The sequence below is a fragment of the Peromyscus maniculatus genome, chromosome 12 (genome assembly GCF_049852395.1).
Source record: "Peromyscus maniculatus bairdii isolate BWxNUB_F1_BW_parent chromosome 12, HU_Pman_BW_mat_3.1, whole genome shotgun sequence".
Classification (NCBI taxonomy): Eukaryota; Metazoa; Chordata; class Mammalia; order Rodentia; family Cricetidae; genus Peromyscus; species Peromyscus maniculatus.
This window is the reverse complement of record NC_134863.1, coordinates 11,979,819-12,005,961: the sequence shown is the minus strand read 5'-3', so window position 1 is coordinate 12,005,961 and position 26,143 is coordinate 11,979,819. Positions and strand designations below refer to the sequence as shown.

General features: G+C 39.3%; 1 protein-coding gene and 1 pseudogene across 1 annotated transcript in view; one reads left to right on the top strand and one right to left on the bottom strand.

The window, feature by feature from the left end:
- Positions 1–26,143, bottom strand: part of LOC143268219 (uncharacterized) — a 75,225-nt gene that overhangs the window by 42,427 nt on the left and 6,655 nt on the right. Inside the window, exon 2 of the mRNA XM_076549355.1 lies at positions 11,501–11,638. Coding sequence (XP_076405470.1) covers positions 11,501–11,534 — 34 coding nt within the window. The 5' untranslated portion in view covers positions 11,535–11,638. The remainder of the gene's footprint in view (positions 1–11,500; positions 11,639–26,143) is intronic.
- Positions 14,946–26,143, top strand: part of LOC143268218 (bcl-2-related protein A1-like) — a 277,543-nt pseudogene continuing 266,345 nt past the window's right edge.

Sequence of the window (26,143 nt, the reverse complement as noted above, 5' to 3'; positions counted from 1 at the left end):
CTATCTGCAACTAGGGTTGGTGCCTGAGATGTCAAGAATAATGAAGGGAGGGGGTTTCCTATGGAGCTTACATTTCACTAGATAGATAGAAGCCCCCCCAAGTGTATTAAAAAGCAAAGGCTTTATAGGTAACCCTACTTGCAAGAGTAAAAATATTCTAAATAAAACAACTTGTTTTCTTCCTTTTGGCTATCAGACCATCCTGATGGTCCTCTATAAACTGGAATTTCCTCTGGAGTATCATGGCAGGAAGAAATGGCTGAGTCCCTCATCCCTGCGGGGAATGTTTCCCTGTGACACATACTTCTCTCACCTATTTTCCCAAGGCCAAGCTTTGGGCATGTGGTTAACAGGGAAGAAAGGCAAATGTTCTATATATCTTGGATGCAATGGAGGGTGATGCTTTTCATAAGATAAAAAACACTATGGGAACAGACAAGTGGGAAGTCAAATTTCATTCGGAGATTTTAAAGCCTGAGATGCCTGTTAGATATTTAAGTAGAAAAGTCAGGTAGTCAACTGGATATATAAGTCTAGAGTCTGTGGGAAAGAACTAATAGAGAAATGGTGAGGATAGGAAGCCCTAGAATTGAGCACATTTTGGACCAACATCACCATTCTACACCTGTTACACATGCATTGCTGGAATCCAAGAATTTCCTTTGTTGCCGCTCACTTCCCATTGGCCAGCCACACCATCCTGAGTACAGTTTTGATGAGCAGGTGGATATAAAGTGCTTCAAAGAGTGAATTCAAAGAAGCAGTGACTGTGAGGAAATGGAGGCATATGGATTAAATGATACAGAAAATTATTGTGACAAATTTGAAAATGTAGCAAAGCTGTGGGAGGTTACAAATTAAGGAAGATTTATTTCTTTTTAACATGAGATGAACTATAAAATAATAATAACAACAGGAAATTGTGGGGTTGTTATAGCAAAGCTGGTGCTTTCAGGACAGAGGTGGCAGGAGGTTGGTGTAAATGGAGGCTTTTTTCTGTCCCACCCTATCCCATGGCTGCTTCTAAAATAATCACTCAGAGGCTTGATATTAACTACAAACTGCTTGGCTGAACAGCTCAGGCTTATTACTATCTCTTACTATTTAAATTAACCCATTTCTACTGATCTATATATTGCCATGTGGCCATGGCATTACCAGTCTGCTGGCATCTTGCTCCTTGGGCGGCTGGCTGGTTTCTCCCAGACTCCACCCTTCTTCTCCTTTATCTCTGTTTGAATTCCCTGCCTGGCTCTATCCTGCCTTACCATAGCTTTATTTATTAACCAATGAGAGCAACATATATTCATAGTATACAGAAAGACATCCCACATCAGATTGGCTTAGGCTAGAAACTGCATAAGGAAAGACAGACTTGCCCCTGGTGCCTAAGAACAGGCCATCATCTTCAACATCTTTAACTGAGAATTAACCTAGAGTTTAGTAGCTTTGATCCTTGGATCAGAAGGTGGATCAAGTTTTGGAGGTACTATGTGCTATTGTGGTGTAGAGCCTGAGAATCTGACGTGGCAGACGCATACCCAGTCCTCATAGCGTCAATCCCCCACTAGGTTAGTGCTCACGAGACTCTGAAAGTACAAACACCAGTTCTCTGTCTGCTGTGGTTCCTTTCCAATACACTTGAGGGACGGCTTTCAGCTCAAAGCTATCCTAGGAGGTACAATCTAGGGGGGGTCTCTAAGGAGGGCAAGGGCGAGAAAATCTGTGCAGCCCATTATTGTAGTTAAGCGCTGCCTTCTGAGGCCCCCGAGATAATGAAAGGGAAAACCCCCTCTGTGAAGGCGGCTCAGGCAAACATCAGACACTTTTCCAATACAGACTCAGCAACATCAGGAAGAAAAGTGGGCGAAATACTAATCATCAACTATTAATGAAGAAAAAGAAAACAAGTATGACTGTGATGTCCAGGAGCTCTGGGCTGCAGGAAGTAGACCAAACTCTCAAATCTGTAGGATGCAAGGAGCTGAGATACACATTAGGAAGGCACAGAGAACCTATTTAAGAAAATTAGAGAAGAAAATTTCCTAAATCTTAGACAATGAAATAAATATTCAAACAAAGGGCCATTTAGAACACCAAACAGACATGACCAGAATACTTATCCACAACATAGTATTGTCAACATGTCAAAATTACAAAGTAAAAGAAGAATATTGAAAGTGGTAAGAGAAAAACACCAATTCATTTACAAAGGCAGAAACATTTAAACAATAGCAGCAACCCTCAAAGCCAGGAAATCCTAGAATGGTGCTATTTCAAGCCCTGAAAGTAAATTACTGACAATTAGGAGTTTTGCCTTACAAAGACATTTTTAAATAGACAGGAAAAAAAAAGAAAGAAAAAAATCAAGGATTCCAAAACAAGCCCACCCCAAGGCAGTGTATCACCACCAACCTCATCTGTGCAGACAGTGCTTAGAGGAACGCTACAAAAGGGAGAGAAAGGAAGACAGGCTCAAATTCAAGAGCACAGGAAACGCATGTTATGGGAGAAATGCCTAAACAAAGAAGAGCTGAGAAAGAGGTCATCATGTCCAGCACAATTAACCAGAGAACCCCTGATACAATGATTGGAGAGAAAAAAAATCAAACAATAAACAGCTAACAAAATTATTGGACTCAGTAAGTAACCTTAAATACAAGTGGATTCAATTTACCAATGAAGAGAAAAGACTGGCTGCCTGAGTTAAAAAAAAAAAAAGAAAAAAGAAAAAAAACAACAGATCCAACTTTCTGTTATCTCTAAGAAGCATTCCTTACTAATAAAGACAACCACAGACTAATAACCAATGATGGGAAACAGTCAAACAAATGGAAACATGTGAATCTGACATAGCTACTATTCTACCAGATGAAGTGGATTCAAATCAAGGATAGAAAGGATAAAGAAAACCACTTCATACTAAATAATGGAACAATTACTGAGAAAATATGGCAATGTAAAAATACATGCATTAAATATCGGTGTCCCCAATTTCATAAAACAAAGTCCAAGGGGCATAAAAGGTCAGGTGGATCCCGATACAATAATACTAGATAATTTCAATACTCCACTCTCATTTCAAGAGAAGTGATCCAAATTAAAAGTGAAAAGAAAAAGAGAAAAGGTAGACTATACTGTAAAGTAAATGGACTTAACAGATGTATACGGAACATTTCATCCAACAAAAACGGAATGAACACCCTTCTTAGGGGCCTACCAACCTTCTCTAATACAGACCACATTTTAGACCACAAATCCAATCCAGGCAAATATAAAATTACCAAAATATTATCTTGTATCTTACCAGACCACAGTGCAAAAAAGAAAAACCTATAATTAAGTAGCAAGGACCACACATGACACAGATACATAGAAACAGAACAGTACATTTTTGAATGACCTGCAGAGCTGTTGAAGAAATTGAAAGAACCTTAGAACCAAATGAAAATAAAAATACATTATTATGGTGATATTTTATTTGTATTCAAATGTTATTTGTATGTTAATAAAGTTGCCTGGGGGTCAGAGCTATTAGCAAGCCATAGGAAAGCAGGGCAGTGGTGGCGTCTGTTTGTAATCCCAGCACTTGGTAGGTAGAGCTAGGTAAGTCTCTGTGTGTTCATGGAATAGCCAGTATTGGATACACATGCCTTTAATCTCAATAACAACCATAGAAAACCTGGAGGTCTATACAGACAGGCCGTGATGAGGCGGTCATGTGGTTGGGTTTACAACCAATGAGAAGGCAGAACAGAAACACTATAAAAAGACAGACACAAAGGAAGTGGTTCTGGTTCGGAGAGGTAGGACCATCGCAGGAGGAAGGGTAAGGTTTTAGCTCCTAGCTCTGACCTCTTGACTTTCTTCTTTGCATTGGTTCTGTGTTTCTTATTTAATAAGATGGTTGGTTACATCTACACATTATATCAAAACTAAAGCAGTTTTATGAGGAGAAAAATATAGTTTTGAGTACTTTCTAAAACCAGAACAAGGGGCTGGAGAGGTGGTTCAGAGGTTAAGAGCACTGGCTGCTCCTCCAAGGGTCCTGAGTTCAATTCCCAGCCACCACATGGAGGCTCACAACCATCTATAATTTGGTCTGGTGCCCTCTTCTGGTATGTAGGCAGAACACTGTGTACATAATAAATAAATCTTTAGAAAAAAACCAGAATAATCTAGAGTAAATAACTTAAGGATGTACCTCAAGTTCCTAAAAACAAGAACAGTCTAAACTCTAAAATAGTAGATGGCAATAAATAATAAAGGCAGAAGATAAGGAAACAGAGATGAAAAGAATACTATATAGAACCAATAAAAAAAAGATTGACAAATTCCTGCCCAATTTGTCAAAAGAGAGAAAAGACCCAAACTGAAAATTTAGAGAAAAAAATTATATAAAATACAAAAAGTCATTAAAGGGTACATTGACAATTTATACACTTCCCCAAACTAAGGAATATAGAAGAAACGGATAAATCTGTAGAAAAATTATCTACCAAAATACAAACAAGAAGTTATAAAGAACTTAAACAGAACCATAATAATAACTGTGGATCAATTTCTCTGATGAATATTGATCCAAGTAGTCTCAATAAAATTCCTACAAGCTGAAATAAAGAACATATTAAGAAAATCAAGTTGGTTTCACACCAGGGAGGATTAAATAAACAAGTGTAATTCAGAACATAGGTAGGCTTAGAAATAGAAACCACATAATTATATTAATCAATGAAAAAAAAAGGTCTTAGATAAAGTCCATCATCCCTTCACGATAAAAACCTCAAAGTAACTAGGAACAGAAGATAAGATAATCTCAAGATAATAAAGGCAGTATACAACAAGTATCAGTGTTATACTAATTGGGGGAAACTTGGATCATTTCCTCTGAAAGCTACAAATAAAAAAGAATGCACATACCTTCCATTGTTATAAAATACAAAGTCTTAGCTAGAGCATTAAGACAAGAAAATTAGAGAAAGAGGATACAAACAGAAAGGAGAGAAGGTGGATTACTGCTATCTGCAGACAGCACAACCTTATACTTAATAGACCCTAACAATTCACCAGCAAACTATAAGCTCTGTCAACACTTTCAGCAGAGTAGCAAGATATAAAAATTGAAACACAAAAATAGTACCCTTTGTATATATCAATAGTAAACTCACTGGGAATAAAGTTAGGGAGAAATCCCATTCATAATAGCTTTTTTAAAAACAGTTGGGAATAGGCCTAATCATGAAAGTAAAAGACCTACAATGAAAATTTATGAAACTAAAGAAAGAAATTGAGAAAGACACTAGAAAATGGAACGACCTCCTGTTCTTTTGGGTAGGCAGAATATTATATACATATTACTCAAAGCAATGTACATATTCAAAGCAATTTCTGACAAAATGACAATGACATTCTTGAATAAGAATAAGAAAAGACAATCTTAAATCTCATATGGAAGCACAATACTCCTAATAACTAATGTAATTCTTAGCAGAAAGAATAATGCAGGGTATGTCACAGTATCCAATCTCAAACTGTATGACATAGTTATGGAACAGAAACAGCAGAGCACTGTCATGAAACCAGGTGTGTAGCCCATTAGTGGGCTAGAATAGATGATCTAGGAATAGAGCCTTAGAGTCACAGTCATATCATTTTGGAAAAGCTGTCCGAAATATAAACTGGAGGCCAAACAGCCTCCTTTACAAATGGTTCTGAGGAAATGATTAACATGTAAAAGGACACAACTAGATCTCTATTTCTCACCCTCCACAGAATCAATTCAAAATGAATCAAAGATATTAATGTGAGACAATAAACTTTACACTGTTCCAAGAAAATCTAAGAAAACACCTGAAGATACAGGAATAGGCAAGCAGTTTTGGAAAAGGACTCTAATACATCGGAAATAGTTCTAAAAATTGACAAATGAGAGATTACATGAAATTAAAACATCTTTGGCACTATAAAAGAAACATTAGAATAAAGCGTCAGTCTACTGAATGGGGGAAAAAATCTGCCTATTACTCATAAAACAAGTCATTGATTTCTAGGATATATATAAATATATATCTACAAAAATGGAACAGATAAAAACAAAGCACCTAAACCAGTTAATGGTCCAATGAACTGAACAGACTATTCTTAAATGAAGAAATACAAATGGGCAATAAATACTTGGAAAAGTGTTCCAAGTCATCAAGGAGACACAAGACTATTTTGAAATTCCATTTCAACCCAGTCAGATGGCCATGATCATGAAAACAAATGACATCAAATGCAGGAGAGGAGGGTGTGTGAGGAGAACCCTTATCATTGCTAGTGGGAACCTGTACAGCCACTATGGAAATAAGTATGGAGGCGCCTCAAAAAATTAAACATTGAATGACCATTTCAATCTCCTATGTGATTCTTACGTATATATTTGAAGGATGCCAAGTTAACATAGACGGAAATACCTTACCTACACATCCACATTTATTGCTGTACTATTTATAATTGCCTGAAATAGAACCAGCCTAGATGCTCATCAACAAGAAATGGATAAAGGAAGCATGATACATATTCACAGTAGAATTTTATGATCCTGTAAGTAAAAATAATATCACAACATTTGTTAGGAAAAGAGGTGCAACTGAAATCTTTGTTAAGTGAACTAAGTTGAACTCAAGCCTAATACCACACTTTCTCTCATGTGCAGGACTTGTATAAATTCGTTTCTCATGACACCAATTTCCCTTCTGTACACTGAATGTGTGCTGCTCTCACTGGTTGATGGTAAAAGTTGACTTGGCCTATAGGCAGGCAGAATAATCCTGGGTGGGAAAGCAAATGGAGATACAGGGAGAAGGAAGGGAGGAGTCAGCAGACTCAAATCCAGTCACCCAAAGAACAAGGTATCAGAGAACAGGTAAGCCACAGGCTACGTGGCAATGCATAGATGAATAGAAATGAGTTAATCTAAGTATAAGAGCTAGTCAGTAGTTGGCCTGAGCTAATGGCTAAGCAGTTTTAATTAACATAAGCCTCTGTGTGTTTACTTGGGTCTGAGCGGCTGTAGACTGGGTGGGACACAGGAAAACTTCAGCTACAAATGGTGCCCACTGTGGAGCAAGTGTTTCCACCTAAAACCTGAGAAAGCTTTAAGAAAAAAAAAGATTCTAAAACAGAGCTAAACACAGCTTCTTAGTTGTGTCTCTCAGGCAAGCCGTGAGCTACATTATGGCGGTTTTGCAGCAGTGTGTGGGCTTGACCTGCAGCATGATGTATTCCCGTGGTACACAGAGGCCTCTCCAAGCCACACATTATGCTAAGTGGTGGATTTAGCCTTTGCTAGTACAGGCAAGAAGGGGGGGGGGCGGTTCTGGGCTACACGCTGCTCGATGGAAGCATAGACCCACTGCTTACCAGAGTTGGTGGTGAGCCTGGTTCCTAGAGCTGGCTGTAAACATAGTTCTGTCATGTTGGGAAGCTGAGGTGGGTGGAGCCAGCAGCCACAGCTGCCATTTCATTCCTAGTCATACTGCAGTTTAAAGCAATAGATACACAATAAAACAGATTCAGATGAAATAGTTTACAATCTGTGTAAAAATGCATGTAGGCTTGGAAGAGAGAGAAAAAGGAATATATGCAGTTATATAAAGGAATAGATAGTTTTAAAATAGAAAATCTTTAAAGAGACAGTAAAGGAAGTAAGTATAAAAAATAAGCCATATAAAGATGGATATTGCATAGAGAGTCTGGATTATGTTGTCTTTGGAAAGAGACATTTGATTGTAAAAATTGCTGAGTTAAATCAATATGTATATATTAGAGGTATCTCAATTTCAAAATGTATGTCTAAGGATATGTTGCTTTGGGAAAGAGATTCTGCTTTTGTTTCCACAGAAGATAAAAACCTGTGGGCTGCTTCCAGGCTAATATGGTTTGACCAGTCAAGACCCCCTGAAAGGTCTCTGATGTCATCATGGTCCAGATGATCCAACATCCAGAACTGTCTCAAGGCAACTGGCTCAGACAAAGCAGTCTCACCGACTACTCCAGTCAGGACTTGACCATTATCTTGAATTTTCTCAGGATCCCATATGACTACCTATCAGTGCCCCCTATCAACAGGAAGTAGCCTAGAACACTATGCCCACATTCCCAAATAATGGATTATGGATGTTTGTCTTTGTTTAGGTTGTTGGTCACAAATTGTTATTGGTCATAGTCATTATCTTTCTAAAAGAAGAAAGGGGGATATGGTGTGGAAATATAGGATATAGATATGATAGGATAAAAGGGTGAATTGTTGAACCTACTTTTAAAGAGCAACTTGTTTAAAATGTTTTACATTGCTATGAATTTTAGTTTATTGATACAAATTTAAAGTTAATTTTGTTATACTGTATATATATTTCTACTTATATTTAAAGTATTTTGTTTGTGCAACTCATTTGAAACTGTAGTGTATAGTTGAGAAATACAAATTAATAATTAGTCATCCATGATAATCAAACTTATAGTCATGTTAGTTAAGTTTTCTAGATATATATAGATATATTTCAATTAGTTAGTTAATCTTCAAACACTTCAAAGACCCACAGAATATGGGATTTTAATGTTTAATGGCATTTTAAATGTTTTAAAAAACTTAGACTTTCCTGGACAATGAGACATGTCTGCTCCTGGCAGCACTGATTTACTTCAAAGAAAGATGGGCATCAAAGACACTCCATATGGAATTTATTTTTTTCTTGGCAAAAATAGCCATTTGGGCAGAAACTGTTCTTGCCTGGACTGCTTGACAAAATGTTGTATCGACTGAACATACAGGACCCATAGGCAGGTGATCACTGAATTTTGCAACGTGAGATGGTCCTTCAAGTTCCTGCTTCACAGAGGAAACTGCCAGACATTCTAGAGCACACAGAGAAAAGCGACTGAGAGACTCTAGACCTATAGGCTGAAGATGGATGCCCCAACATTGCAGAAGAACTTTGGGTGACTGTCCAGGCAGCTGTCTTTGACATTCTAGATTTTTGGAAGTTGCTTACAATGTACTTCCTGTTTACTTAGGTAATATTATATCCTTCTGAAGTCTTTGATATAGTTGAAGACTAGATAGTTATAATTATGGTTTTCCTTGGTTATGATAAGAGATAAGGTAGATATGAAACTTTAGACTCACAAATATAAGATAGATATTTTCTTTAAATTCACAAAATACAAATAGACTAGATAGTTTAACTGTAATTCTCTTTTAAATTTATTTATTTTTATTTCACATGCATTCATGTTTTGCCTGCATGTATGTGTGTGTGAAGGTGTCAGATCCCCTGGAACTGGAGTTACAGGCAGTTATGAGTTGCCATGTGGGTGCTGGGAATTGAACCTGGTTCCTCTGGAAGAGTAGCCAGCACTCTTAACCACTGAGCCATCTCTCCAGTCCATAACTGTAATTCTTGTTTGTTATATGTAATTTTACTATGTTAAAGTTAAAACCACCAGAGCCTGCAACTAGTTGACAGGAGTTAGCCATAGAGAGTATGAGGGAGCCAGACAGACAGACAGGAAGTAGTAGGGAGATTTGGAGTATTGGCAGTCTTTTGGGTTTGGAACAGCTGGAGAGATACTCTTGCTGGGTCACTAGCCAAAGAGGAAGGTCAGTCAGTTGGTTGCTTTTAGGCTTCTCTGAGCTAGCAGGTTTTCACCCCATCATCTGACTCCCAAGTCTTTATTGGTAAATAGAATGATAGAGACTTAGTTAAAACCTGTGGCAGAACCGATGTCAGAAGGACAGGAAGTCCCACCAAAGCCTGAGTAGAGGGGCACTGGCTGCAGAGCTGCAGACAGCAGCTAAAAATAGCCCTAGATTCAGGTGCAGCTGCCAAGCTGACAGACAGTAAAACAACAGGGGGTTCCTGGCTGTATCCTTAAAGATAACCTCTCCCCTGGCTTCCCATTCCCGGCTTCACTTCCCCCATCCTTTCCCCTTTCATTTCCTTGTGCCTCTGTACCCTTAGATAACGTTCCACCCCAGGTTGCATGATGTTTCTCTGCTTTCTCAGGTATTGATCCACTCACTGAGTTCACAACTAGTTGGGTCTCTGCAGAACCCTCCTGAGCCTTCCTCGGGAACATGGGAAGAAAATTAGGGGAACTCCTGCTTACATTTGTGCTCATAGGATAGCCTGGACCTCAGTCTCCATAGTGAAAATGCACTTCTACCCTGAACCTTGTCACTCGGAGCCTCCAGTTTTTTTTTGTTGTTGTTTGTTTGTTTGTTTGTTTGTTTTTAAGACGAAACCAAACAACCAACAAAAATAACCCAGGGAACTGGGGGGATGGGTTTGTCTCCAATGGAACTTTCTGACCATGAAGGCCTGACCCCACAGGACTGAAGGAGGTCATGAAAGACACACAGGTGGATTCTTGTGCTTATTCCTCTCATTCTTTTGTGCTTCAACTGTGTTATTAGTGTGTCAGGTCCAAAAGAAACTGGGGACAAATGGCTGACTGTGGTACCTATTAACACACCAAAGAACATGCTGGCCTCTAGGCTCTCTCAGCATTGCGAATACCTGTTATAGAGTCCATGACTCCTCTCAGCTCTTCTCACCCCAACCCCTTACCCTAAACTTCTCCAGCTCATGGCCTTCCCTTTCCCCAGCTTCTCATCCCTATAGGACCCTGCCGATTTGGACATGTGCCTTCTTTTTGTTGTCTTGATTCTCTCTCCCTTTTTTTGTCTCCCTTTTATTTATTATTATGTATACAGTGTTCTACCTGCATGTACCCCTGCGTGCCAGAAGAGGACACCAGATCTCATTACAGATGGTTGTGAGCCACCATGTGTTTGCTGGGAATTGAACTCAGGACTTCTGGAAGAACAGCCAGTGCTCTTAACCACTGAGCCATCTCTCCGGCCCCTGTCTTGGTTTTCTTCTCTCTTGGTTCTTGGACCTCTCTCATGGCGCTCCCCCCACCCCGACCCCCACCCCACCCCCCGCCCCCAGTTCAGTATACTGGTCATGTTTAGTCTACTATTTTCTCTCCCTTCTCTGGACTCTTCCAGATACCTCTGGCTGTACATATATACAATAAAAAACTTTTCCTTGCCAGGTGGTAGAGGCGCATGCCTTTAATCCCAGCACTCAGGAGGCAGAGCCAGGCGGATCTCTGTGAGTTCAAGGCCAGCCTGGTCTACAGAGTGAGATACAGGAAACCCTGTCCAAAAAAAAAAAAAAAAAAAAAAAAACTTTTCCTCAACCATACCTTGAAGATACCGTCTCCTTATTTTGTATACGTGAAGACCATCTTTCTTGACAGAGAATTTGCCTTGGTCTGGGCTTCAGAATAGGGAAGTAGTTATGCTAAATTCAGAGACGTGAAAGAGCCAAGCAGAGTCAGAACTCCCCCATGTCACTTCCAAGGAAGCAGCAAAAAGCCCAGCAAATTCTCAGGTTCCTCCTCTGGGGGAAGCAGTTGACCTCAGTACTTTCTTTTGAAACTTACTTACCTTGTCTTGAGCTTGCATCACCCTGGCTCTTCATCAGCTGGGATGATCTGGGGTTCTGTCCTCTTGTTTCCTATCACAACTGTTGCTTGGTCAGAATGGAAAAGAGTCCCAACTGTTTTAAGTCATCTCAGCCAAATCCTAGACATTAAGGAATAAATACCAGTTAGCCCTATTGGGTCCTGACCAATGTCAGGGTCGTGAGAAACACACACACACACACACACACACACACACACACACACACACACACACACACAACCACATGGTTACTATTTTAAGCCTTGAGTATTGAGAGGCTGGCTTATTACAAGCATAGATAGTTGGACATGGGAGTACTTTTACAAGTTCAACGAAAATACACAAGGATATACACACTAATAATCAAAACACTGACAGCAAAAAAAATGTACAAAAGGATGAAGTTCTTAATTCATTATTAAGCACAAAGAAAAGCCTAGTCAGGCCATGTTTTTCTTTCATGTTTGTGTTGCTGGGGATTGAACCTGGGCAAGCTGCTAACCAGCTGCCCTACAGCTATTATAAATACCAGACCCTGAGCCTAAGGACTTTTTAAATATGGAAATATTGGCAAATCTCTTTCCATCATTTCTCTTTCCAATCAGTCTGCCTCACTTAATTCACAATAGATAAATTTCAGAGCTTCAGAACTATTGCACAGCTCAGACTACAACTGCCTTAGTTTGTAATTCGGGAAATATCTCTATATTTGAACCTACTAGAGTTCTAATCATTCCATTCAATAGATCCTTGTACTGTGTATGGCATGCTATAGTTTTTCCTGGACTGAAAACTCTTTGTAGGCTGGAAAGTCTACACAACAGTCCTGATACATTGTTCCTTAGTCTACATTTATGGAGTAATATAATGAATGTATGGTTTTCAGTTTCCACCTAGTATGGTTGACCTGCTCAGAGTGTATTGGGGTAGGCTCTATTCTACACAAAATTCTACACATACATGTAGTGGTAGTGAATGATACTTTACATGCCCTTGTATGTTCTTCTTGGTCAGCTGCATGCCTCCTACCCTCACTTCCCTCTGTGTACTACTCTGCCTCTAGACCTTTTACACTTTATTTGATATACAAAATTCCGTTTTTATTTTCTTCTTTTTTTTTTGTTTAGTGGTGATGGTGAAATTTTTTCTTTTTCTCTTTCATCTAGCCTTAAAATGTAATTAATTGGAAACCCTCCAAAATAAGTTAAATAAAGCAACAAAATTCTTTTAAAAAATTTTAAAACATCTCATTTTTGGATTAATATTTCAGAAATATAAAATCTAAATATAGTTGGACCCTTATTTTGAAGTAAGCTTTTCACTTATTCAACAAAGATCAACTATTTGCTTTTCTTGGGTCCAGACTTGGGAAATAGGTAGAGGAGTAAGTAATAAGAGATGCAGAAGATACCCTTGACCACAGAAGACTTTATTGAAATTCGTAAGCTGCATTCTTCCATTGCTTTGTCAGAAATTCTGAGCATCATAGGAGTGTGTGTGTGTATGTGTGTGTGTGTGTGTGTGTGTACAATCTTCCTATTGTTTCAGTGGTCCTTAGGATGCCCAAATCTGATTAGAAGCCAGAAAGCAGTTTTCCCATGGCCTTGTGATTCTGTGGGCTAACAGAAATAGTCACAGAGGAATTTTGCATGGCAAAATTTAATAGAAGTATGGTGGCCCTTTAACCATGAATTCTTCTGTTCTGTATGGATACTCCAAAAAGAAGATTCTATGTTAAGTAGATGTGAGGAGATAGCCCAGGGAGCCAGAAGAAACTGGCAAGCTGCGAGAGAGTAATTCAGGACTGATCCTTGGGAGGAAGGAAGAGAAGCATGGAAAGCAGTAGGCTCGGGCTTGGAGAGCTCTCAAGAAGAAGATTAATATAATCGACCTGTTGTGGAAAGTTGTGCAACCATTTGTACAGGAGGGTGGCTTCACAGTTGCTGTCACTGGCTGAGACTGTGGGACCTGTGGCCTCTAGTGCAAAGTTGGAGGTACATTTAAAACAGATGAGCTGGGGCTTTGAATCAACAACTCTCATGTATTTCCATGGCTACCACATGTCTCTCTATTTCCAAGCACCCTAAGCAGCCCCTCTCCCCTCCTCCTCAACTCTATGGTAACGGATCGTAAATACAAGTTGCAAATGAATTTGTCTTCCACGTTTGCAGTTGTTCATAGGAATTTGATGCAAAGAATCAAAAACACAGACAGTATGTATAGAAGGAGGGTAAAGACACATTTGACTTTTCCACGGATATGAACTGTCTCTATTTCCTCACACTGGCTCTTCAGTGTGAAGCCGTCAGAAGCATGGCCCCTCATCTTCATGCATTCAGCAGCTGCCTTCACTGCTACATACTCAGGTGAGGAGACTTAAGCTCCAACCCAAAGTCGGCAATATCACTTTAGCCACTGATTTCACCATCTCTACCAAGCTTCTCTCCAAATTGCTACCAAAGTTCTGTACTCACTGGGTCAGGAGATGACTGAGAAGCCAAATCATCACTAATTCTTAAAAGAATGAAGAGCGGCACCACAAAGCACCCAATCTCACCAGACACGGTGACAGGAGCGCATTATCTAGGTCATCTCCTTTGGTTTCACCTCAGCCCCCTAAAGTCAGTCTAGATGGCTTCCTTTTCCACAGTTCAGGCCACAGGAAGAAGGACTTGTCTACAACTGAGACCAGGCATTGTGACTCTAAGATCATTGCTCCTTCTAATTTCTCCCATGATTACTGACCCAGATACAGGGAAATGTATATGATTTAAGAATATGTATTAAGGACTAGAAAGGTGGTTCAGAAGTTAAGAGCACTTGCTGCTATTTCAGGGGATCCCAGGTTCAGATCCCAGCACCCATACCAGCCTCCTGTAACTCCAGTGCTAAGGGGTCCAACACCCTCTTCTGGCTTCCATGGGTACTGCATGCACATGCTGCATATACATAAACTCAGGCACAGGCGTGAAACAAAAGGAGATGCATACTTAAAAAAGAATATTGCGGAGTTGGGCTTAAAGCCAGATTGTTTCCTATCAGAAATTATAAATATGAGAAGAAAGAAGCTAGCTTTTTTTTTCCTCCTTTCAACCTAGTATATCTACATCTCAAGGGTAATATTCCCAGAGCAACTCAGAAGGGCCTCTAGTTCCCAGGAACTTATGGGGATCTGACTTCTCCACCTCCTCTCATTTTTGATGCTTTACTGAATCATAAAAGGAAAAGTAAATGGTGTTGCTCTCAAACATTTTCCTCCTTCACAGTCTGAGCTTTTGCTTTCACATGTAGCCTACACAGGGACCTATGTAAAGAGAATTCCAGGAGCCTCCAAATAAGATTAGCCCTCCGGCACCAGAACCTGTCTTTGCCTTAGTTGCCTCCTTGGCCTCCGGGTGGACAGCTCCAGTCAGCTCTGCCAGGCAAGATGACTGACTGTGAGTTCATGTTTATCCACTCTGGCTGAGGACTATCTTCAGTACGTCCTGCAGGTACCCGCTTTAGAATTGGCTCCAAGCAAAACATCCAGAGTGCTACAAAGAGTTGCTTTCTCAGTTCAAAAAAAAGTTGAAAAGAACCTGAAATTATCCTTGGATGATTTTGATGTGGGATCCATAGATTCCACCAGAACTATATTTAATCAAGTGATGGAAAAAGAATTTGAAGACGGCATCATTAACTGGGGAAGGACTGTGACTGTATTTGCCTTTGGGGATGTTCTCAAAAAAAAAAAAAAAAAAAAAAAAAAAAAAAACCAAAAAAAAACCCAAGAGCAGATTGGCTTGGATGTGAATGCTTACAAGCAAGTTTCCAGTTTTGTGGCTGAATTCATAATGAGCAACACAGGAGAATGGATACGGCAGAATGGAGGCTGGGTATGTGTGATGACATTCCTTTTACATTTCTCTACTGCAAAGTTGGAATGGAGAGTTTCCTTACTAATTAAAACAAACAAGAAAATAACAACTAAAAGATTTCAGTCTGTTTCTAGATCTTATTTTAGATACTTTTAATTAAAAGTAAAGAAAGCAGAACTCTCCTGGGTCATTTCCAATGGACCCTACAACTCTACGGTCGGCAAACATTGGTCTGCCCAGCTTTTCTTCTCGCTTGGGAACTAGTCTTGAGGTCTGGGACTGGAAGCAGCAGCTTTTGACTGCATCTTCCGGATCAGCAGTGCAGACCCTCAAGTGTCGCCTTTTGCTAGGATTCTCATGACTATGGAGAATTGGGACAGAAAGAGCTGGGATTAGATCTTCTCATTTGTACTTTGCGGTGTTGTAACAGTAACCTGCCCAGTTTTGTGCATTCCTTACTTACACATTGACCTTTCCCATTTTCTAATATATAAATTGTGGGCTATTGAAGTTTCATGATACAAATAAATGATGTACTGCCTCACTGGAAGGAACCTTTTTAAAGGATATTCAAATATAAAAATTTGCTTTTTAAAAAAAAAAAAAAAAACAGTATCTCAAAAATCCAGGACTATGCCAAGAATTTTTGGAGCTCAGGTTATCCAGAAGCCTTGCCCAGCTAGATTTAGATGCTTCACTTTGTGTCTCAATATGCTTAACACAGAGCTGAAAAACATTTCTGTCCCCATGTAGTCTCTCTCCCATCCCCAGCCTTTATCTCCCTCAAGCAATGTCCACTGTTACTATTGTATATACAAAGCATGTTTATTGAACACACCCAAAGAAAATACTTGTAGCATCTCCCATTCTCATTTGGAGGAGAGATTTCACCATTTTGCCCAGGCTGGCCTCCAACTTCCAGAGTATAGTGATGCTACTACCCTCAGCCTTCCACAGATCTGGGGCTCTGGATGTACACTACCATGCTTGGCTAGAAAGACGCCCCTTCAGCCCTTTGTCACCAGGGATCAAACCTAGAGCCTAACACAATCTGAACCCATGTTCTATCACAGCACTGTACCCTCAGCCTCATGGTAGTCTTTCTGAAAAATGCTTTACAAATTAGTATCTGGGCTAGACATGGCAGTGCACATCTGTAATTCCTGAACTCAGAAACAAAAGATAAGAGGACCAAAAGTTCAGAGTCATCTTCAACTACACAGCAAGTCAGTAGAAGGCCAGATCTGGTCATATGAAGGTCTGTTTGATCTGTCCACCCTAAATAATACATAGACTTATCCTGTAACTGTTTTTTCAACCCAGTACTTAAAATAGTATTTTAAAGAATACCTTAGGGACTGGGGAGTAGATCAATTATGGAGCTCCTGCGTTGCATGAACAAGGCCCCTAATTCAATCACTAGCACCACAAATAAACAAAATTAAAAGAGTTCTTAATATGTTCTGCTGAATGCACATGCTGTCCAAGAGCTGTTTATTTGGGCTATTTCCAGAGTTTTCTGTCATAAGCAATGTTTCTTTGAATATACCAATATGAATCCTCTCCTGTGTATAGGTGTTTTCTAGAGTGGATATTTGGTCCTAGAGTTATTTGCTCGTGGTTTATATCCATTTTGAAATTACTAGATTTTTCTGCTCCATAGTGGTTCTCCCAAATTATAATCCTGTCAGCAGCGTGTTAGAGTAGCCATCATTTCCTTGGCACAAGGAGGTCCTAGTAATCTATTACAATTTCTCCACTTTGTTAATACATATACTTAGTATCTTATGTTAATTAATTTTGCCCTAGGTTACTAGTATAGTTAAAGTTCTCTTAATGCTGAGCTCAAGTTCATGTTCATTGACTAATTCTTACTGAAAGATTTGCCTGCTTGTTTCTTTTGCCTGGTTTCCAATTGTTTATTAACAAAGGAATTCCTTGAACAACCTGAATGCAAATTATTTTTATACGTGGCAGATTTCTTTTAGTTTGTTGATTATCTTCTAAAGCTGTAGATGTCTTCAGCAATTACAAGTGTTTGGAATTTGATGCAATTGACTTGATTGAACACAGACTTTGTTCCACTTCTGCTTTGGTGAGTCTGTTTGCTAGGTCACACTGTAAAGCAGTCCTCCTTTTTGATTGCTTTCAACTACCTGTAGCTCTTCCTTCTAACATGCCTGGATTTGGCTCTAGGTGAAACATGCCAGATGTTTGGTTATGTTTCTCCTGGTTGGCTGTAGGAAGGACTCAGAAAAATCTCTGCTGCACTGTGTGCAAATAAACAGCTCTTGGACAGCATGTGCATTCAGCAGAACATATTAAGAACTCTTTTAATTTTTGTTTATTTATGGGGCTATGGACTGATTTTTAAAGGCCTTGTTCATGCAACACAGGAGCTCCACAATTGATCTACTTCCCCAGTCCCTAAAGTGTTCTTTAAAATACTATTTTAAGTACCCTGGGTTGAAAAACATAGTTACAGATAAGTGAAGGCAGGTGTCTTCTAGCACAGAAGCCACAAATGAGCCTGTAGAGAATAGTCTTACAAGCTCTATAGGTTTACTCTATGTTGCCATCGTCTAGCACAATATGTGTAAGACACAGAATATGTGTTGCTTAAATACATGTTAATATAATATATTGTGTGGATTCGTAGAATTAAAAATGAATGAAGGGTCTCTTAGAATTTCTAGAAATGCATTCGCCTGGGAATCATAGAGATATTAGCATGTACACAGTAGGAAAAACTTATCCTAATGGAGATATAATAGGACATCTCATGCAATACACACACCTTCCCCCTCCCCCCACACCTTCACCCTTCATAAAGTTTCTATGTGGGTTCTCAGATCTCTTCTTTTACACCTGGGAGCTTATGCTGTAGATATATCAGAAGTGCTCCTTAAGATCATTGTAAAGCCATCTCAATACCATTTTCCAGCCAACAGAAATCACTTATTCTGCTGATGGCAAATAGTTCTATAGTGAGCCAATACACACAGGCATCGCAATCTCTTTTTTGTTTGCTTGTTTTTTTCCCCACAGTGCCATTGACAAATCTGCTTCAATGAATGAGTTTACTTTTGTAGAATGATTCATTTTATAGAAAATGCCCGTGTGTTTGCTAGCAGTCAGGGGACCCAGTAGAAAGGGGAAATAGGAATTTTACAATTTTTTCCTTTTTACTTTTCTGAAAGAGAAAACTCTAAAATGATCATAAACATGCAAGCTATAGTCTTGTTACACTTGAAATATGCCTGAAACTTTATGGGAAGTTTTGGATCAAGATATGATAAAGAAGTACAGCACAGATATTAGGAACACCAGCTCCAATTCAAACAGGGCTGGCTTTATTTCAGGGCTCAGTGCTTATCATCTACGTGAATGGGACAACTTATATACCTTCTCTGTACTTCATTTCCTTGTCTGTAAAAATAGGCCATACTACAATCTATCTGCTGGGACTGGTATAAGGATCACATGAGTTACTCACATACAATGCTTCCAGAGCAATTCCTACAAATCTGCACTCAGTACAATTTCAAGACTATTGTTACTACTGATAAATACTCATGTTAATAACATTAATATCGCATAGCTTCTATTTAGCAAATCCAAGGATATCTAGACTCCAAAAGTTATATGGTCCACTTCAGTTAGATATTAGTCACCATAAACCTCAGGTACACTCAAGTAAAAACCATGAGACTGAGCATTAATAATGGGATGCATAATCTCATTCCTTCTTTTTTAAAAACCAGATTGAATCCTTCCCCATCCCTCTCCTCCTCATTCTTTCATCCTTCCCTCTCCTCCCTCTCATCCTTCCTCTGTTTTTTCCTTCTCCTTCATATCTCCTTTAGTTTCCAGCCTGTCATCTCTGCTCTTCTTCATCTTCTACATTTACTATTATTTTCTCCAGTTCCCTCTACCAGTCTGAAGTGCAAAGCTGGACTCATTCTTGCCTGGCAGAAGATTTAATGTGATTTTTTTCAGCTATCATGAGCATTTGGGAGGAAAAGATAGTTCCTAGAGCCACTAGAGCACATTTTAGTAGCTAGTGTCTGCAGTCTCAGCTACATAGAAGCAAAGGATAGAGGAACATTGCACATCTCTGTATCCTTCATGCTTAGCATAGGGCCTACTGCACACAAGGTACCTGACACACAGCTACAGATCTCAGGAACCGACACTGACATCTGAGGCCTGAACTCCAAATTTCCCTGCTTATTAGAGGCATGACTTAGGTTAAGTTACCTAGGAGGCACTCCAAGATTCATGTTTCCTATGTAATATGTATAACAACACAATATAGCATAATGTAATAATAATTATATTAAGTCATGTAATAATATAGCATAAACAATAAAAATGAAGACAACAATACCTATATGCAAAGAACCAGAAAGCTTTCTGATAAAAGTACTTTGTGAGTATGAAAATAGAATTATTCAAGTATGGGGATTACATGGGAAATTCCAAGAAATTTATAGTTTTAAAAACTACTCTAAGGCCGGGCGGTGGTGGCGCACGCCTTTAATCCCAGCACTCGGGAGGCAGAGGCAGGCGGATCTCTGTGAGTTCGAGGCCAGCCTGGGCTACCAAGTGAGTTCCAGGAAAGGCGCAAAGCTACACAGAGAAACCCTGTCTTGAAAAACCAAAAAAAAAAAAAAAAAAAAAAAAAAAAACTACTCTAAATACAAAAAGAAACTCCTTTTAGAAGTGGGGATACACTGAATTGGTCCCTTCCAAGTAACTAGAATAGGAAGAGTTAAACTAAGAGGTCCTCTCCTCTTCTCCTCCCCTCCCTCCCCTCCCGACTTCTTTCCTCTAACTCTAATGGCGTGGGTTAATTTGGTTGACAAAGCAAATCAGCAGAGTGGATACACAGATATGTAAAGATGACTGATTAACCATTCATCTCAGTAAAGGCATTTCCAAAGGTATAAATAGCCAAGACCTGTAAATGCTAAGCACATGCTCCACCATCGAGCTTTAGCCCATCTACCAAAACTGCTCTCCAATGAATCTCTAGAGGAGTGACTGTGGTATCCACTTATATCTTTAAAAAAAATCAGAGCTTTTAATTCTCTTTGGGTTATTGGCACAGTATGTGTCAGCCTGCTTTGTAATGCCATAATGGAATATTGCACAGAAAATGATAATAGAAACGAAGTTGCTAAGGGACTCTGAGAGGGCCAGCATCTAAGGGCACCAGCACTGAAGGGTACCAATATTGAAGGACTGCATCTGGTGAGAGCCTTTTTGCTGCAGGAAGTGAGATAAGAAGGCAGGGACGGAGGGAGGGAAGGGAGGAGGGAGGGAAGATGACTAGAGGACTGAGCACATCTTTTGATAACAAATCCACCCCTTATGTAATAGTCTCGATCTAGTAGTCATGGAGGGGATGCTCCCATGTGGAATCATTAGCAAACCAGGCAGCCACCAGTCAGGGGAAAGTGTCTGCATGTGGTGTGCAGAGTCAGCTGTGAGGCACGTGAGGTCATGTCCCAATAGAAAAAAAGACATTGCTCATTTCCCTTTATCCTCTTCTTAAAGATTCCAACTCTTTTTTTTTAAAGATTTATTTATTTATTATGTATACAGTGTTCTATTTGCATGTATCCCTGCAGGCCAGAAGAGGGAGCCAGATCTCATTACAGATGGTTGTGAGCCACCATATGGGTGCTGGGAATTGAACTCAGGACCTATGGAAGAACAACCAGTGTTCTTAACCTCTGAGCCATCTCTCCAGCCCCAAGATTCCAACTCTTAATAATATCAAAATACAATTAAGTCTCAACATGAGTTTTAGAAAATATAAACACAACATGCAAGCTTGGTATATTACTTATGCTTTAGCCGTTCTCAAAACCAGAGTAGCCCAATTTAGCAAATTTTCACTGCTCCCAGAAGTAATCAGATGTTGGCATTTCTTGTTTATTACCACATTACTGATGTGATAATGAATCCTTATTTGTATATTTATTTTATATTATTTTATATATATTAGCCTTAAGATTCAAATGGCACTATTTCCACTAAAGGAAATTGTTTTGAAAGAATCTGCTTGAAAAAGTATTTTTATAGGTATAAAAAAATTGATTGTATTATAATGTAAAGCTCTTTAATTGATGGTAAAGTGTTTTCCTATATATTATTAGCGATTTATGTCTCAGCGAACTTCTCTTTTTAGCTATTAAGGCCTGATTATTTTTTCTTACATTGGAATGAACTCTTTCCTGATAAATATATTTTCCTGGTTTGTGGTTCTTTAAATTTTAGTTTTTTATAGATTTATGACTGTTTCATACCTTCATTTAACTTTTTCTTTTACTGTCTTTGCCTTAGAAGTTGAAAATATTAGAAGTTAGCATGCTGCCCAGAAATGACTAGTTGTTCTATTAATAAAGGATCATTTTAGAGGCTATCACTGTACCTATCTGCCTCACAGCTGACTCTGCACACCACATGCAGACATTTTCCCCTGACTGATGGCTGCCTGGTTTGCTGATGATTCCACAACTACTAATTTCAAGATCTGCAGAAATTTCCAAAGTCTTCTGACTCTCGAGAAGCTAAACCTGATTCCCATTTTCTGGATGATTCCTATTATGGGATACCCCTTTGGAGACATTGAAATGCTGGAACCTACAAGATGTTGAGCAAATGTTTACTACATGGATATAAAAAATATCAGGGGTGGTGGTACAGAGAGTGTGGTGGTATTCTAATTGTACTGAAATGTGATTTTGATTGTATGTTTATAAATAAAGTTGCCCCGGGGTCAGAGCTATTAGAGCCATAGACAGAGTGTGGCGGTGGTGGCACATGCCTTTAATCCCATAGATCTCTGTGTGTTCAGGGATACAGCCAACATTGGAGACATATGCCTTTAAGACCTAGGGGGCTGTACACTCAGACAGTGACGAGGCAGTCACGTGTTTCGGTTTACAACCAATGAGAAGGCAGGACAATAATACTATAAAAAAGATGTACAGACAGGATATAGCTCTCTTTCAGGAAGCTGGGACAGCAGAAGGAAGGGTGAGATTTTAGCTCTGAGCTCTGACCTCTCAGCTTTCTCTTTTACATTGTTTCTGTGTTTCTTATTTAATAAGACGGTTGGTTACATCTACATCTGGCGCCCAACGTGACAAGAATCCATTAAAAATCGCTTGGCTTGGCGGCAGGTCCGCTTTCCAGCAAGGGCAGCAGGCAGCAGCAGGCGGCGGCCGGCTTAATAGTCGGAGCAGCGGCCCCCTAGTCCTTGGCCTCAGGCCGGACTAACTGAGCTGCTTGCTTAAAGCCTGCTAGCTTAAAGCCGGTGCTACAAACAACTCAGACCTGCCCTGCCGAACAGGACCCTGCCTGTAAAGCCAACGCACGTGGTCGGAGCTTAAGGAAGCCAGACCCAAGCCTTGACTCGGCAGAAGAGGGAACACGTGGCTTTAGCCGGCTACGCTTTCTTGTGCGTTCTCTCTCTCTCTCTCTCTCTCTCTCTCTCTCTCTCTCTCTCTCTCTGTCTCTCTCTCTGGATTTACACCTGGGACACTAGGTGGCTGTTTTGAAAATCCCCTCGGATTTCTACTGTTCTACACAGATTTGGTAAGTCATAACATATCAGATATTTTAAAGGAAACTATCTAAAAGAGATTTTTTTCTACATTAAAAAATGGGTTTTATGTGTACATTGGAAGAAAATTGGTTTTTGTTCGAAATTTTAGGCAGTCTGACAATGGAACAACTATATAATATTAGTATTGGTGAAATTATGAAGCTTATCACTATGGTAATCCTCATTTCAATATTTAAAAAGATAGTCAATTTAAGTGCCAGGATAACAGCTTTAGAAGAACTTGTTAAACCTGTAAAAATTCAGACAGAAGAAATTAACAGTGAAGTTGTTTCAAGTCTGGATCATAAGGTTACAGAAAGAAAGCCTGTTTTCACACATTCACTCTTAATTTATCCTGTAACCATACAGCAGATGCCTGATCAAATGGCTACACAAAATATTTGGGCTCCAATTGAAATGTTGGATTTAAAAAGGTTTAAGGAGGCAATAGTATCTTATGGCATGCATTCCCCATATGTAAAGCAAATGTTAAACTCTTGAGCAACATATAATAGGATAGTACCACAGGACTGGCGGGACCTTGCACAAGGTGTTCTGGAACCCAGCCAGAGACTTCAATTTCTGACCTGGTTTAAGGAGGAGGCTAAAAACATAGAAAAACAATGGAGGGATAAAGGAATACAAGTTTGCCAGGATCAGCTTATTGGAGAAGGCCAATATGCTTCAGTACAAACACAATGTTTATATGATGTCCAAACCCTAATTTTATGTCGAACGGCAGCCTTGAATGCATGGGACAGAGTTGAGGAACCAGGAAAAAAATCTGAGTCATTTACAAAGGTGATGCAAGGCCCAAAAGAGTCTTTTACAGATTTTTTACAAAGACTGGCTTCAGCAGTAAAGAGAATGGTCACAGATTCAGAAGCTGGTAAGGCAATAATTGAATCTTTGGCCTTTGAGAATGCGAATGCAGCATGCAAAAGAATAATCAAGCCATTAAGGGCAAGATCTGAACCTATGGAAGATTGGATTAGAGAAACAATTAATGTTGAGGCTGATGAGCATGATGATACGTGGGTAGGAGAAGTAATTTCAAAAGGTTTGAGGAGTGTTAGATGTTTTGGATGTGGAAAGCAAGGACATTTGAAAAGGGACTGTAGACAGGTCATTCCCAGAAAAATGTTTCTTCAAGGAACAAGGGCAACAGAATGCCCCCTTCCTTCTGGAGTATGCAGAAGGTGTGGTAAGGGAAAACACTGGACCAACGAATGTAGATCAACAAAGGACAGACAGGGTAATCCTTTGCCTCAGTCTTCGGGAAACTCCCAGAGGGGCCTCAGGCAGGCCCCCATTGCAAATCCAGTTCAAACCTTTCCTGAAGCCATAGAGGAAATCCCTGCTCTGAGCGATTAAATAACCAAATGCCTATTGGAATAAATCATGCTGGTCAGGATGATGAAACAGAGAGAATAGAAAATTCAGGAGAAAACATAAAGAAAATTTTTTGGCAAGCTTTTATTAATGAACAAAGACCAAAATTAACGATAAAAATAAATGGTGTTTTGTTGTCTGGTCTGGTAGACACAGGTGCGGACGTTACCATAATTGCACCAGAATTTTGGCATCCAACTTGGCCTCTTCAGGAGGTAAACGTTCAACTGTTAGGAATTGGGACATTATCTCAGGTGACACAGAGTGCAAGATGGCTCGAATGTATAGGTCCAGAAGGACAGAGAGGAAAATTAAAACCATATGTGGCTAACATAACTATGAACCTGTGGGGTCGAGACTTGTTGCAACAATGGAATACTCAGATTAACATCCCTCCAATCTCAGAAACAAATCATAAACTAGCACATGTTACTGAGAGAAATATTAGAAGATATTGTTCTAATGAGTGGTCACCAGCCATCCATATTATACAAGAACAGGGCACAATAACTGATGATCTTCCAAAGACACCAACAGTTTTACCTTTAAAATGGTTAACAGACAAGCCTGTATGGGTCCAACAATGGCCTTTAACAACAGAGAAACTCCAGGCTTTAGAAGAGCTGGTAGAAGAACAGTTAAATGCTCAGCATATTGAAAAATCAACCAGCCCTTGGAATTCTCCTGTATTTGTTATTAAAAAGAAATCTGGTAAATGGAGAATGGTAACAGACCTTAGAGCAATTAACAAAGTAATTCAGTCAATGGGCTCTCTACAATCTGGGATGCCTTTGCCTACTCTGTTACCAAAAGGATGGCCTCTCATAGTTATTGATTTAAAAGACTGTTTTTATTCAATACCCTTACAAGAAAAAGACAGAGAAAGATTTGCTTTTACAGTGCCTACTTATAATAATTCTCAACCGGTTAAAAGATTTCAATGGAGGGTCCTCCCACAGGGAATGTTGAATAGCCCAACTCTGTGCCAATACTTTGTACAACAGCCATTGGAAGTGATACGTAAAAAATTTCCTAAAACTATAATTTATCATTATATGGACGATATTTTACTAGCTGACTCAAATGCAGATACTTTAGAAATAATGTTTGAAGAAGTAAAGAAAATTTTGCCTTGCTGGGGATTACAAATTGCTCCTGAAAAGATACAAAGAGGAGATTCTATTAATTATTTAGGATATAAAATAGAGCTACAAAAAATTAGACCCCAAAAGGTGCAAATTCGGAGAGATAGGCTACAGACTCTTAATGACTTTCAAAGATTATTTGGAGATATTTCTCATCTACGAACTATTGTTGGGGTAAAAAATGATGCACTGACTAATTTGTTCAAAACCTTAGAAGGTGACAAGGACTTAAATAGTCCAAGAGAATTATCACCTGAAGCTGAGAAAGAATTAGCCTTGGTAGAAAAGAAAGTGCATGAAGGACACGTGGATCATATTGATCCAAAGCTGGATTGCATTTTGGTTATTTTACCTTCTAGGCGTTCTCCTACTGGAATATTAATGCAGAGGGAAGATATTATATTGGAATGGATATTTTTACCAAATAAACCAAATAAAAAATTAAAAACTTATGTGGAAAAAATCTCTGACTTGATTTACAAAGGAAAATTGAGACTTTGTCAATTAGCAGGCATAGACCCAGCAGAAATTGTCGTACCTTTAACTAAGGAGGACATTGAAAAATTATGGACAGAAAGTGAACCTTGGCAAAGAGCTTGCAGTAATTTTT